The sequence below is a fragment of the Benincasa hispida genome, chromosome 12 (genome assembly GCF_009727055.1).
Source record: "Benincasa hispida cultivar B227 chromosome 12, ASM972705v1, whole genome shotgun sequence".
NCBI classification, from domain to species: Eukaryota; Viridiplantae; Streptophyta; class Magnoliopsida; order Cucurbitales; family Cucurbitaceae; genus Benincasa; species Benincasa hispida.
In genome coordinates this window covers 13,762,244-13,775,941 of record NC_052360.1, presented here as the reverse complement: position 1 = coordinate 13,775,941, position 13,698 = coordinate 13,762,244, and the positions used below count along the sequence as shown (strand labels likewise).

The following is a 13,698-nucleotide window of genomic DNA, read 5'->3' as shown; positions in this document are numbered from 1 at the left end:
AGGGCAAATTATTTTAAAGGATAGAATTGCTGAAAATGTTTATAAATAATAGCAAAATATCACAATCTATCTGTAACAGATTGTAATAGACCACGATAGATTACTATAGGTGTATCATGACACATATAGACACAAATAGTAATCTATCACGATCTATCACATATAAATAGTGAAATTTTATTGTATTTGTAAATATTTTTATTATTTTTTTATATTTAAAAACAATTCAATAAAAAATTGAAACGTATTAATGTATCGATTATTGTCAAGAAAAGTAAAATAGTAATTGAACACTCAAAATTTGATGTTTTTGGTTAAATTATTGAATTTTCAATAGGTTTTATTTCAATTATACATAGTTATCTTAGAATACTTTGATTGTACATCTTTTTACATATTTTGTAACCTTCAATTTCACCTCATTCTTCAAGCATAAAAGAAAGAGAACAAATTTGAATAGGAAAAAAATGGAGCAGCTAATTTGAAAAACAGAAGTAGCTAAACAACCTTCAACCTTACATTGTAAAATTACATATTATACCCTCCAAATCCCATAAGGAAAACGGGAATTACATCATGAATAATAGGGTCTTAATGGTCATTTAGATTTGGGAAACTGGTGAAATTATTTTATGCGTTAAAAGTTCAAGATTTATACGTTTCTCTTTTTTCTCCCAACTACAAGAGACTTATAAATGAAAAATCAAATCTTGGTAGGGGAAGGGCAAGGCAATGCATGTCTGATCCTTCTGTATGAGCTGAAATTGCTAAGCATTGGAGTTTCCGCTATTTGGGTTTTGGAGTAATCGCCCCCATTTTCTCTTTTCCCCTTTCGCTCTGTCTGTCTCTCTTTTTCTTTCTCGGACTTTTCTAGGATTTTGCAGAATAAGCATTGAAAATCGACATTTCGATCTTTTCCCTCTTATGGGTTCTGGGTGTGGATGCTGTTTTCATCCCATTTTTCACTTTTTTTGAGTTGTTGTAGCTTTCCCAAGTTTCTCTCTGTTTTCTGTCTTGTGGGTTCTAAGTGTTTAGTGAAATGGCCAATACATCTGGGTTCTTTGCAACATCAGTCCCGAGTTTAAGGACGAGGAATTTGCCATTGGGAGGCAGTTTTCGATCTGGGTTTAGATCATCTGATGGAATATCTAAAGCAATTTTCTGTTCTAGTTCTCTTGGGGCAGAGAAGGTTTCTTCTGGAGCTTCTCCTTCTGAATCTCGGGTGCCCAGGTAAATTACTGTACCTTCTTTTTCATCTTCATTTTTTATGTGGTTTGATTGTTTGATTGTTTTGTTCTGGTTTGAAATGGTGCTAGAGAGCGGCATAGTTTCCTGTTCCTTTTGAGGGGGTTGAGATTGCTTGCATTGTGTAGGAGTTGTTAGTGGAAGAACTTAATTTGAATGAATGAATAAATTGCGTGGATTGGTGCAAGAAAAGCTATTATTGAATCATTATTTACCTAGCATTTAGCAGAAATTCTTGAGCTGATAATTTATTTGCACCTTCTCGGCTAGTAGAACTGTGACCTAGTTGTGGTATATTGGATTTGGTTTTGTGATTAAAGAGAGTGTAATAGCCATTTGGACCTTTTACAGTACCTGAATACTTTGGAGATCGAACTTAGAATAGTATGAATACTTAGAATAGTCATGAGGATAGCTCGCAGCAGACTTTATATTGTTTATCTAGATTTGTGAAAGGACGGTCCACATTTGTGTTTTGATTTTCTGGAAGAACATTTTCATGGCAACTGACTGCAGTGGGGTTTTGAGAATGGTTCAAGTGTATGGAAGCTGGTCTGGATATGGAAAAAAAAAAAAAAATCTGAAAGAACAATTTGACATTTAACTAGTTTGATGTCTTCATTTTTTTCTCCATTAGGTCCTTTTGCAACTGGCCTTTAACTTGGGGTTAAATAGGATAGGCTCAGTCCTTACAATAAAAACGTTTACAACATCAGTAAAAGGTTATAAATGGCTTCATTTGATATGCTGTGTACTTAACTAGAATGGTTTTCAGTTAGAAGATAACCCTCTTTGTGATCTTATGCTGATTCAGACAATCGTGCTAAAAAGGAAAAAAAAATATATACTTTTACAGGATCGTCAACAGAGGCTGCAAGCTAGTTGGCTGTGGTTCAGCTGTACCAAGTCTTAAGATTTCAAATGATGATCTTGCAAAATTGGTTGATACAAATGATGAATGGATATCTGTTCGCACTGGGATTCGCAATCGAAGGGTGATTGCAGGTAGGTGCTATCTCATGATTCAAACAGTAGGAGTCTCTACAACCAAATGAATGACTTTGTTCACTTGCTGTTTAGGGACTAGCTATCATCCTTGAATCTTGGGCATGATCTTTGGTAAAAACCATTAGCATAGTTACTCTCAAACCTGCTATATGGATTTTCCTAGCCAATTGTTTCACTTCTTTTTTTGATTTCCTTGTGCAATATATCGTTCATGATGATCCTAATTTACTAAGTAGCCTTTCATAAGTTCTTTTGAATAACAGAATGTCAAGTCGACAACTTTGTGGCTTTCTAATTTCAAGGTTCGTAGCTTTTTATGCTCATGGGATGGTGGTTTTAAGATTTAAAGCTTTCTTCTTCCAATTTACAGGCAAGGATAGTAGCCTGACAGCTTTGGCAGCAGAGGCAGCAAGAGGAGCTCTTCAAATGGCTCAGGTTGAACCGGATGATGTAGACTTGGTATTAATGTGCACTTCGACACCAGAGGATCTTTTTGGCAATGCTCCACAGGTATATGTTCTGTAGATCATTTATTCCAGTATTTAACTAATAATTGATATGAAGTAGAAGAGATAGAACATTTGCATAACTGAACTACAAAGGGTGCTTGGTTCTCTTGATTCAGGAAAGTTCCATTAATATTTTTGTGGGGATATGGGGAATGAGAATCATTCTTTTCTCCCCCATTCTACTATTCCACCTAGTTAGGGCAGTTATATAGCTGTTTCCATGCATAAAAATCCGTTGCTTCTTCTAACCACCACAGGTTGACTTGGGGGTAATTGGGGCAATGAAAAAATGAGCTTGGAGGGAATAGTTTCAAACTATGGTAGCCACTAACTAAGGATTTAAAATCAAGTTTCTTTTATCAACAAAATGTAGGAGAGTCCATTGGTTGTCCCATGAGATTGGTCGAGGCGCACAAGCTAGCCTGGACACCCATGGACATATAAGAAAACTAAATCCTTTAATTCTTTTCAAGTTTGAAGGTTTTGTCCCTAGTTCTTGTTTGCATAGCTATATTAAGGAACTATTGAAGAAGATTTTAATATTGCATGATCCTTGTATAGTGTCTTTGTCCCGAAACTTGTTTTAGGTGTTCTGTCCCTACCAATGTTCACTCAACTAATTTGGATGGTGAATTTTGTTATGAATTTCACAGACTTCTCTCATGCTTTGCTTATATCATTGTTTCTCAAGTTGTAAGAATAAAATACTTGGTTTAAAATTGAACTTCTGGCTGGATTTAGGTCGAGTACCTCCATTCAACTTAGTTTATGTAAATGGTGAAATCATTTTTTCTCTCTCTCTCATTTTTTATTTTTAAATTTAATTTATTTTAATAAGAAACAAGACATTCATTATCAAAAGAGAGAAATACAAAAGGAGGGGGGACGAGATATCCCACTCACCGACGGGTTCAAAAAAGAGACCCAACTAGTGTAAATCTGTGTCGGTCTATAATTATAATTTTGTTTTTTTTAAAAAAAAAATAGAAATAGAAGACCAAGTAGAATAAAAAAGAGTAACCAAGTCCCAGAAAAATCCTTGTTTGTCTCTTGATCACGAAGATTAGGGAGTTCCTTTTAAACCAAAGTCTTTAGAGGAGGGCATAGACACTGTTGAACCAAAGAGTTTTTGCCAGTGCTTTAAGGTAGAGGGTATCCAAAGCTTTATTAGGCAACGCCTAACAAGCTAAACAGCCCATCCCAACAGGAAGCAACAAAGAGGCAAAAAAAAGAAGATATGCATTAACTATTCCCCACTATTTTACTAAGAACATACCAAATTGGGAGAAAGACATAGTTTCAAAGAGTTCTTTGGATTTTGCAACATGTATTCAACCTCTCAAAAGTGAAGATCTGCAAAAACACCTCGACTTTTTTGGGGCACATAGGTTGCCAAAAAAGCACCATCATTTCGAGCGGTCATACTTTGGTGGATTGTATTAAGAATATGTATTAAAGATCAATATTCTAATCTATCAATTCAAGCTTTTGGGTCAATGGTTAAAAACACAATATCAAGTCTTTGAGACTAGTGGTGATTTGACAGATTGCTTGTATGGCCATTGCTTCAATCTCTGGTTAGAGAATACTGAATAGTATAATATATTCTTAAAGTTGTAAATATTAAAAGGAGATCAATCATGTTTGTAGTTTACCAAAGACGAGTATTTTGGGTTAAATTATTCTATTTTAGCGAACTTCACCTGCAATTGATTTTCTTTTGGATATTACTGAATTTATCCAAACTACATTCTTTTCTAATTATCCTCCACTGCATCCAGGTCCAAAAAGCTCTTGGTTGTAAAAAAAATCCCCTGTCTTATGATATAACAGCTGCATGTAGTGGATTTCTACTGGGTTTAGTATCAGCTGCTTGTCACATAAGGGGTAAAGAGTCTTGGTTTTGTCTTGTTGCCTATATCATTTTTCCCCTTGGGTTTTAAAGCAATAAACTACTTTACCTATAACTGCAGGAGGTGGATTTTCTAATGTTCTTGTCATTGGTGCTGATGCTCTTTCTCGGTATGTCGACTGGTCTGATAGAGCATCCTGCATTCTTTTCGGAGATGCTGCTGGTGCTGTACTACTGCAGGTATAAATTCTATAGTGAGGATAACAGCAACTGTTTGCTATTAAGATTCTGATATATACAATATGTCACATCTTATTGCTGACTTTTATTTCCTGTGAAACAAGTGTTGTTACCTAAGAATTCCTTTCAACAATTTATTTGGTTTCAGGCATGTGATACTGAGGATGATGGTTTATTTGGTTTTGACTTGCACAGTGATGGGGATGGCCAAAGGTGTGCTTTTCTGATATTCTTCCTTGTTCCATTTATGATTTAGTGAGGTATTATGATTAGAAACGTAAGTCTGGAATGGAACAGGCATTTGAATGCTGGAATCAAGGAAAAAGAATCTGATCAAAAATTGGGTTCTAATGGCTCTGTGGCTGGTTTTCCTCCGAAAAATGTCACGTATTCCTGTATTCATATGAATGGCAAGGAGGTCTTTCGATTTGCCGTTCGCTGTGTGCCACAGTCAATTGAGGCTGCCCTTCAAAAAGCTGGTTTAAATGCATCTAACATCGATTGGTTGTTGTTACATCAGGTATCTGTCACTGCAAAATAGACTTCATATCACCTTTAGTTTGAAGTTTGAACAGTCTGATGAAACAGGAAAATTACCAGAATGTATCAATCTTCCGAATTCTAATTCCCATTGTGACTTAAAAAGTTCTATGTAGGGATTTAGTAACTAAGTATTTACTTAACATGTTCATTGATAAAATATGCAGGCAAACCAAAGGATCATCGATGCAGTAGCTGCTCGCTTAGAGGTTCCATCTGAGCGTGTGATATCAAATCTGGCAAACTACGGTAACACAAGTGCTGCTTCCATTCCATTGGCATTGGACGAAGCAGTTCGAAGCGGGAAGGTGAAGGCGGGGCATACAATTGCAACTTCAGGTTTTGGGGCAGGTCTAACCTGGGGGTCTGCAATTCTTAGATGGGGTTGAAACTTCAAACTAACTCCACATTTCACCTTCTACTAGAAGGAAGAAGAGAAAATGTATATGTTATTGCAGATTTTGGGATGCTGCAATGACAGTGACACTAGCTTGACAATCCTATCCCCCTTGGCTTCTACTTGTTTGTTTGGTTTTCTTCTTTTTAGAGATTTGGAACACTAGAACTGAACTTTCATTCTTTCTTTCTGACTCTCAAATAATTGAGTGCTTCTTAATTGATGTAACCCCCTTCTCTTTTTTTCCACTTTTCCCAAGCTACTCTGCTTTGAGGCCAGTCTCTCTGATCTTCAAATCTATCTTGATTAGGAATAAATCTTTTTATCTTTATGAATGAAATTATTATAACTTGTCATTTTGAATAACTAGTAAAATTCAAGCTATTTTAAATCTTTTTAATCAAAATTATAGACTATTGGCTCTGTTCAAGTGGTCAAAATTATCCTCTTTTGAGTTGGAATTCTAAAGAACCTTTCAAGTTTAATTATTAGTTCCTAACCTTTTAGAGTTAGGTCTATTTGGCCCTGGCACTTTCAAATTAGTGTGTAGTAAATCGTCTATCGATGTAGTGATATCGAGTTTTTAATTATGAATATTTTGATAAAATGATGTTTTTGTAAATCACAAAATTTATAAATTTTATTGAAATTAATAATTAAGTCGGTTTTACTCCCAAACTAAGTTAGAGATATTGTTATTAGTATGCCTATTTATATTAGACTAAAATAGATGACATTTTTTTAGGTTTTGCAAGCATTAATGACATATGTTGGAAATATCCATGGATATTTAGTATTGATATTGAACTCTTTAATTTACGGATATCGACATGTTGACAGATATTTTTATACTTGCTTTAAACTTTTAAGTTTGTGCCTAATAAGTTTTTGACATATTCAACATTTAAAAAAAAAATTATGAACCTTTTTTTATAGGAAACCTACTAGATGCAAAATTAGAAGTATGAGGTTCCATTATAAATAAAATATAATTTAATATTTATAAATTAGTTAACTTTTGAAAATTTTGAATATATCAAAAAATTATTAAAAATCCGAAACTATGAGATATTTTTCAAAGTTTAAAGACTAAACTTGTGGTTTAATCAAATTCTTATAACTTGCTTTTCTTATTATAGTAATAATGATAACAATACCAAAAATAATAATAGTAATAGTGATGGATACACATTAAAGAATATGTTTGGTATTAAGTTAAAGCATGCTGTACGTTAGTGGTGTAGTCCGTATCCGTGAATTAATATTACACTTTAGAAAATGGGGTTTTAGTAAATATATTCAGGTTTGAAATACTGTTTAATTTAAAAAGTAAATCATTTTATAAAAAATTTAAATAGATTTTGAAAATATGAATTTATAAAATAAGTTGGTTTAGGATAAACTTTTAAAATCAACTTTTAGAAAAATTATTTTTAAATATTTAATGGTTAATCTCTTTCTAATTTGTATAATTCTTAAAAGTACTAAATGTCCCAAAAATCATCTACCTCATTTCTACTCTGTTGTGGTTACCCCACCATCCGTCAGCCGCAACCACTGCCGACAACTCCAGCAACCACCTCCACCATCGATCAACTCTGACAGTGATTATTTTAAATTATTAGTTCATAGTATTTTGTAGTTGTCATTTCCAGTAATTTGAATTTCTATATTTTGATTTGACAATGTCCATATTATTACCTCTCAAACTATCCAAAACATTAATACTCTTTATCATTCATAAAATTCAAATTTAGAACCGGTTTAGAATGATTTATGATTTTTTTTTTTCAAAAATGTATTTCTATTTAAACACCTTTGATAAAAACTCTTGAAAATAAAAGTATACGTGTGTTTGACAACTATTTTTCAGAAGTATTTTTAAAATAACTTATTCTTTAATTTAATCACTTGGAATGATATTTCAAACACACCATTAATTTCTATAATTTCAAAACTATTTGGTCTACCAATTTCTAAAAATACAAGATTTAGTCTTTGTATTGCAGTAATAGGAACTAGATCACTTTTGAATGGTAAGAACCAAATTGTTAGATTTATAAAAAGCATAGATACTAAATGTGAGTCTGAACTATTTATTCATGGTAATTTATAAAATTTAAATTTCACTCCACATTAATTTTTGAATGCAATATTTCTAATTTTTCTTTTTCTAGAAAAAGAAAAAGGGAAAAAGGGAAAAGAAATTAAATACTATTTTAGTAGCTCATTTTGTAAATTTTTCAATTTTAGTTATTGTACATTCAATAATTCTTCACAATTATTTTTTTTATTAAAATTGATTAAATAATAATAATAATAATAATAAATTTAATTTTCATGCAAACAAAAGAATTTCACCATGTTAATATCTGCAAAATTTATGGTGAAAAAGCTAAAATTCTTATGAAAAAGCAACAACAAAACTATTTGTTTGAAATTCTAAGAACTAAAATTGAACAATTGAAAGTACATACTAAAATTGAAAAAAATCCTTTTAAAACAAAAGATCGAATCAATCCCAGAATACCTGACCAAAATAATATTTTAACTGAAAAAAGAAAAGAAATGAGATAATTGTATAGTTGACACAACTTTATATTTTCATAATTTATTAATATGATGTAAGCAAAAGGTAGAAAAAAATACTATAAAAATTATCATAGATAAGTCTTAAATCATCAATTGATCCAAAATTAAGGCCCTGTTTGGAAACTATTTTGTTTTTCGTTTTTAAAAATCAAGTCTATTTTCTCCTCCTTTCTTAGAATGATTTGTATCTTTCTTAAGTACAATTCTTGAATTTTTAGCCAAATTCCAAAAATAAAGATAAGTTTTCTCAAAAGCTACTTTTTTTAGTTTCAAAATTTGACATAGATTTTTAAATTATTGATAAAATGTAAATAACAAAGGAACAACTTTAGAGGTGAAATGAGTGTTTATAAACTTAAATTTCAAAAATAAAAAAAAAAAACTAAATGGTCATCTAAGTAAGAAAAAAAAAAGAACAAGGAACAAATTCGAAGTTCTTTTAGTTCTAGTGTTGTGAAGATAGAGATAATATTACTATATTAGTAGTGCACTGTGTCACGGTCATACTTCTTCAACCGTGCAATGCCATGATCTTTTCCTCAAACATGGCCAGCCTAGAGGCTAGTCCTAGCCAATACATTCTTTTCTCGACTCATCTTACTCTTTCAGACCATCAGACGAGGTTCTTTCATTCTCAACCGAGCTTACGTAATCTTTTGTCTCACAAATCGCATCGAACATCCACTCGACTATTCGTACCGGGAGCATTCTTTCGCTCACCCATGACATTGCCTTAACCGTGTGTTCTCAACTTGATGCTTACAACTTAGCTTATCTCGACAATGTACGTCGTCCCTTCGTACATTCCACCATCTCTCTTTCACCTTAATTCTCGACCACTCGATCATCCCATACCTCATATCGAGTTGGGACCTTACCGACATGAGTTCTGACCTATCACGGGGTCAATGCTACTTTCTCGAACTCACTGTAAGCTTTCTGCTTCATCTTGAATCAGGAACTAACTAAACTCACCAACTGAGATAAGTCTTGCTTCTAACTGAAACAAGACTAGCTTTCTAACGCTCACCACGTGGTTATTTCAAGTAACTTAAGTATGTATGTGAGACATACAAGTGGATCATGCCTTAAGTAATAACCTAAATGGTCTGTAGTATAAGGATGAAGGAGGGATATCTTATCCTTGTGACACTACGGATACGACCTGCTTTGTAGATGTTACAAGTGTTGTAAAATACTACAAATAGTTTGATCTTGACCACTCATGTAGAGACATGCGAGCGAGGGTATCCTATACAAAGAGTTTGTATAAGACCAAACCACGAGATCATTAGTCTCTTTATATAACGCCGTTGATAATCGAGACTTACATCTCACTAAAATGACCATATGTGACATGACCTTAATCCTGAGTGAGTTGGGAATTCCTGCCCATGAGGGCGGTCCTTTGATTAGTATGGGTGAGAGTGGCCAGATTGTCAACTCAATAAGCCTACCTTTTTGGGGATTCGTTTGATTAAGGAGTTGGGAACTCAACTACACAAGACATAATTCACTCATTTCCCGAAGCAGGGGTAAGTAGATAAATTGCTCCCTTAAGGGCTGATTCCGAGTCTTGAACATAGTAGCCACACTCTCTCTTTGGAAGAGAGGACTCAGTCATAGTAGGACTATGACTTATTGTTTATTAAAGGAATCAGTGGTACTTAAGAAGTTAAATGTAACTACAGGGGAAAAATGTTAAATTGGCCCACCTGTACTTACGAGCGATTTGTGAAGAGTTATTGCGATATTGATTAGTTATATGGACATAGAAATATATATGTAGTGCAAAGAGTGCAGCTGTCAGTTTTTAGTGGAGTGACCGACATTAACGAATGGTAGATCCCATGACTAAAGAGTTTAGTCAGTTATTCACGTAACGTTGGAGCTTCAAGCTACAGGTCCATAAGGTCCCCTCGGTAGTTCAATGGATTCAAGTTGAGAATCAGTTTTTTGGTTAGTTTGAAGTGTTCAAATTAACAAGAGGGAATTTGATTATATATAATATAATTAAATTGGTTCAATTATATGTAATATAATTGATTTGATGTATTAGATACATTAATTGGAGGAATTGATATAAATATGAGTTATATTAAGTAAGGAGAAAAGAAATATGGTTTAAATATTACATATGATGTGATATTAAAACTATATGTTATAAATATAATATGATAAGTTAGTTATTACATTTATTTATAATAAAAACAATTATGAGATAATTGTTTAGTTGGTTATTTTCTCCATTAACCGTGCAAGTGGGAGGTTAATTTCAGTTTTGAATAACTGAAGGATAAAATGAAAAGAGTTTTCATTTTTATAAACGGTCGCTTCATTAAATTGTTTCACTAATCGTTTACTCACGAGAGACTACACGATAGCCCTCAACGAGAGACTAAACGATCGTGTAAACAATTAATCGAGATTTGTTAGACGATTGTGTAAATCCTTAAGGGAGATTTGATAGATGATCATGTAAACGATTATGCGAGATTTGCTTATACGAGATTTGCTTAAGCAAGATTTACTAGAAGATCATGTAAACGATTGAGCAAGAGACTAAACGATCGACTAGACGATTCTCACAAGAGCGAGAGATTACTAAACGATCAAATTATTGGGATTGGTGTCCTTATTCTCCCAGAGTCTTGTAGTTTGTAAACTTTGTACACATTGTTATAATAAACTAAGTGTTATTTTATTTGCATTTACTCATATCCAATAAACAAAAATCTGTGGTTATTGTATTAAACTTAAGCATATATATGAGATATACAAGTGGATCGTACCTTAAGTAATAACCTAAAAGGTCTGTAGTATAAGGATAAAGGAGGGATACCATATCTTGGTGACACTACGGATACGACCCGCTTTGTAGAGGTTTACAAGTGTTGTGAACTACTACAGATGGTCTGATCTTGACCATTAATGTAGAGACATGCGAGCGGGGGTATCCTATACAAAGAGTTTATATAAGACTGAACCGCGAGATGATTAGTCTCTTTATATAACGTCGTTGATAATTGAGACTTACATCTCACTTAATGACCATAGGTGATATGACCTTAATCTTGAGTATTTTGGGAACTCATGCCTATGAGGGCGATCCTTTGATTAGTATGGTTGAGAGTGGCCAGATTGCCAACTCAACAAGTCTACCTTTTTAGGGATTTGTCAGATTAGGGAGCTAAAAATTTAGTTACACAAGACAGAATTTACTCATTCCTCGAAGCAGGGGTAAGTAGATAGATTGCTCCCTTAAGAGCTGATTCTGAGCCTTGAACATATTGGCCACATCCTCTCTTTGGAAGAGAGGACCCAGTTATAATAGGACTATGACTTATTATTCATTAGAGGAATCAATGGTACTTAAGGAGTTAAATGTAATTATAAGGGAAAAATGGTAAATTGGCACCAACTGTACTTACAAGCGATCTATGAAGGGTTATCACACTGTTGATTGGTTAATATGGATACAAAAATATATCTACAGTGAGAAGAGTGCAGCTGTCGGTCTTTAGTGGAGTGTCTGGCAGTTAACAGATGGTGGATCTCGTGACTAAAGAGTTTAGTTAGTTATTCACGTACCGTTGGTGCTTCAAGCTACAGGTTCATAAGGTTCCCTTAGTAGCTTAATGGATTTAAGTTGAGAATCAGATTTTGGGGTTAATTTGAAGTATTCAAATTAGCAAGAGGAAATTCAATTATATATGGTATAATTAGTGTGATGTATGATTTATATTAAGTACCATAAAATAGAAAAAAAAAACTATGGTGTGTATGTTTCATATAATGAAATATTAAAACTATAGATTATCAATATAATATGATAAGTTGGTTATCATATTTATTTATAATATATTAATTATATGATAATTAATTTTTTTTCCTCTGATAACTGATTGAGTGGGAGGTTATTGTAAGTTTTATGGTAACCGTGAGATAAAAAGGAAAATTGTTTTCCTAAAATTAGAAGTTATCTTATTCGGAAAGAATTCACGGAAACAAGCTATCAAGTGAAAGAGTTTTACTAAGCGATAGTGTTGAGAGACTATACGATCTACTAAGCGATCGCTTACCTTTGACTATACGATAATTAATCAGTAGATCGTTGCTATACGATCAAGTAGCTAAGTCTATATGATAAGCTATCGTTTACTAAATGATCGAGCACATCGTCTATACGATAGACAGCGTATTATCTCCCACTTGCTCGATCGTCTACTCGATCATAGACCTCCAGTCTCTTCCTCAAGCCAAGATCAAACAGAGCCCATAACTCCTAGATTCTCACACCGAGAATACCAAGGTAACCATTGTGATGGTGTTCTCATTCAGTTCATGGATCGACTTAGACTCGATTGGGTTCGAGGAGCTATTGGTCGTTCGTTAGCTGTATCGGTCTTTGCGTTCGCGTGTGTTGTTACTGGATGCTTGTGGATTGATCGAGGGATTCTTGAAGAATGGTTCTTCAAAGGTATGCATCCTCTATCCCTTGTATCATCATTTAACATTCTGTAATTTCTATGTTTGCATGACTTGTTAGTTTCCGTTTAGATTGTAATTGTTTTGTGTTCAATATGAATGGAATTTGGAACGATTATTCCGCTGCTCATGAAAACCCTCATGTTTAATTTCCTTCACAAGTAGTCTCACTCTATGCGATAGACAAATCCTTTCTCCCACTTACTTGATCGTGTTGTTGGATCATTTTCTTCCTCTTTCCTTCTACCAAATTCATATAGAGCCTACACCTCCTGGATTCTCACTTCAAGAATACCAAGGTTGCCGAGTAGTAGTGTTGAAGAGTTGCTATTCAAGGAGCAGACTGTTCGTGATTGTAACAACAACGAGAGATTGGCTAGACAATTACTCACGAGAGTGAGATATTTCCGGAAGAAGAGTTCTTCAAGATATGTCTCTTAATTCCTGTTGAATTTAGTTAAGATAGCATGCTATAATTTTCTTTTTAATGCATAATTATTCTTGTATGTTTGCGAATGCATTTAATCTTGCACAATGGGCTTGGAAAGATCTTGCTTCCGCTCATGGAGATCTATGTTTAGATTTCCTTCAATTGGTATCAGATATAGGTTATGATATTCCAAATCCATTGTTGTATTGAATTGTATTTACATTCTTGATGGGTGTTAAGCATGTCTACATTATGTTTAAATGTTAAATGTATTTGTGGATGTGGATTAATGGAGTTTCTGGGATGATTGCCTCTGGTTAATAATTTATTTTACATTTCAAAGTTAATTGTAAGGGCCCCTGTGTTTTTTGGCATATTAACTTGGTATCGAGTCTGT

The 13,698-nt window shown here is 33.5% G+C and overlaps 1 protein-coding gene across 1 annotated transcript; it reads left to right on the top strand.

Annotated features, from left to right (window-relative positions):
• The first annotated feature begins 668 nt into the window (after positions 1-668).
• Positions 669-6,069, top strand: LOC120068425 (3-oxoacyl-[acyl-carrier-protein] synthase 3 A, chloroplastic). Its single transcript, XM_039020191.1, has 8 exons — positions 669-1,230; positions 2,102-2,250; positions 2,624-2,763; positions 4,544-4,649; positions 4,736-4,854; positions 5,003-5,067; positions 5,152-5,374; positions 5,562-6,069. Exons 1-8 carry the CDS (start codon positions 1,040-1,042, stop codon positions 5,781-5,783), a joined length of 1,215 nt encoding a protein of 404 aa, XP_038876119.1. The 5' UTR covers positions 669-1,039; the 3' UTR covers positions 5,784-6,069.
• Positions 6,070-13,698: the final 7,629 nt, after the last annotated feature.

Bases quoted from the DNA above. Each gene is read 5' to 3' on its own strand.
- LOC120068425 (XM_039020191.1), top strand. From the start codon at position 1,040: ATGGCCAATACATCTGGGTTCTTTGCAACATCAGTCCCGAGTTTAAGG. The intron at 4,855-5,002 runs GTATAAATTCTA...ATTTGGTTTCAG, and splicing joins CTGGTGCTGTACTACTGCAG to GCATGTGATACTGAGGATGA. The intron at 5,375-5,561 runs GTATCTGTCACT...TAAAATATGCAG, and splicing joins ATTGGTTGTTGTTACATCAG to GCAAACCAAAGGATCATCGA.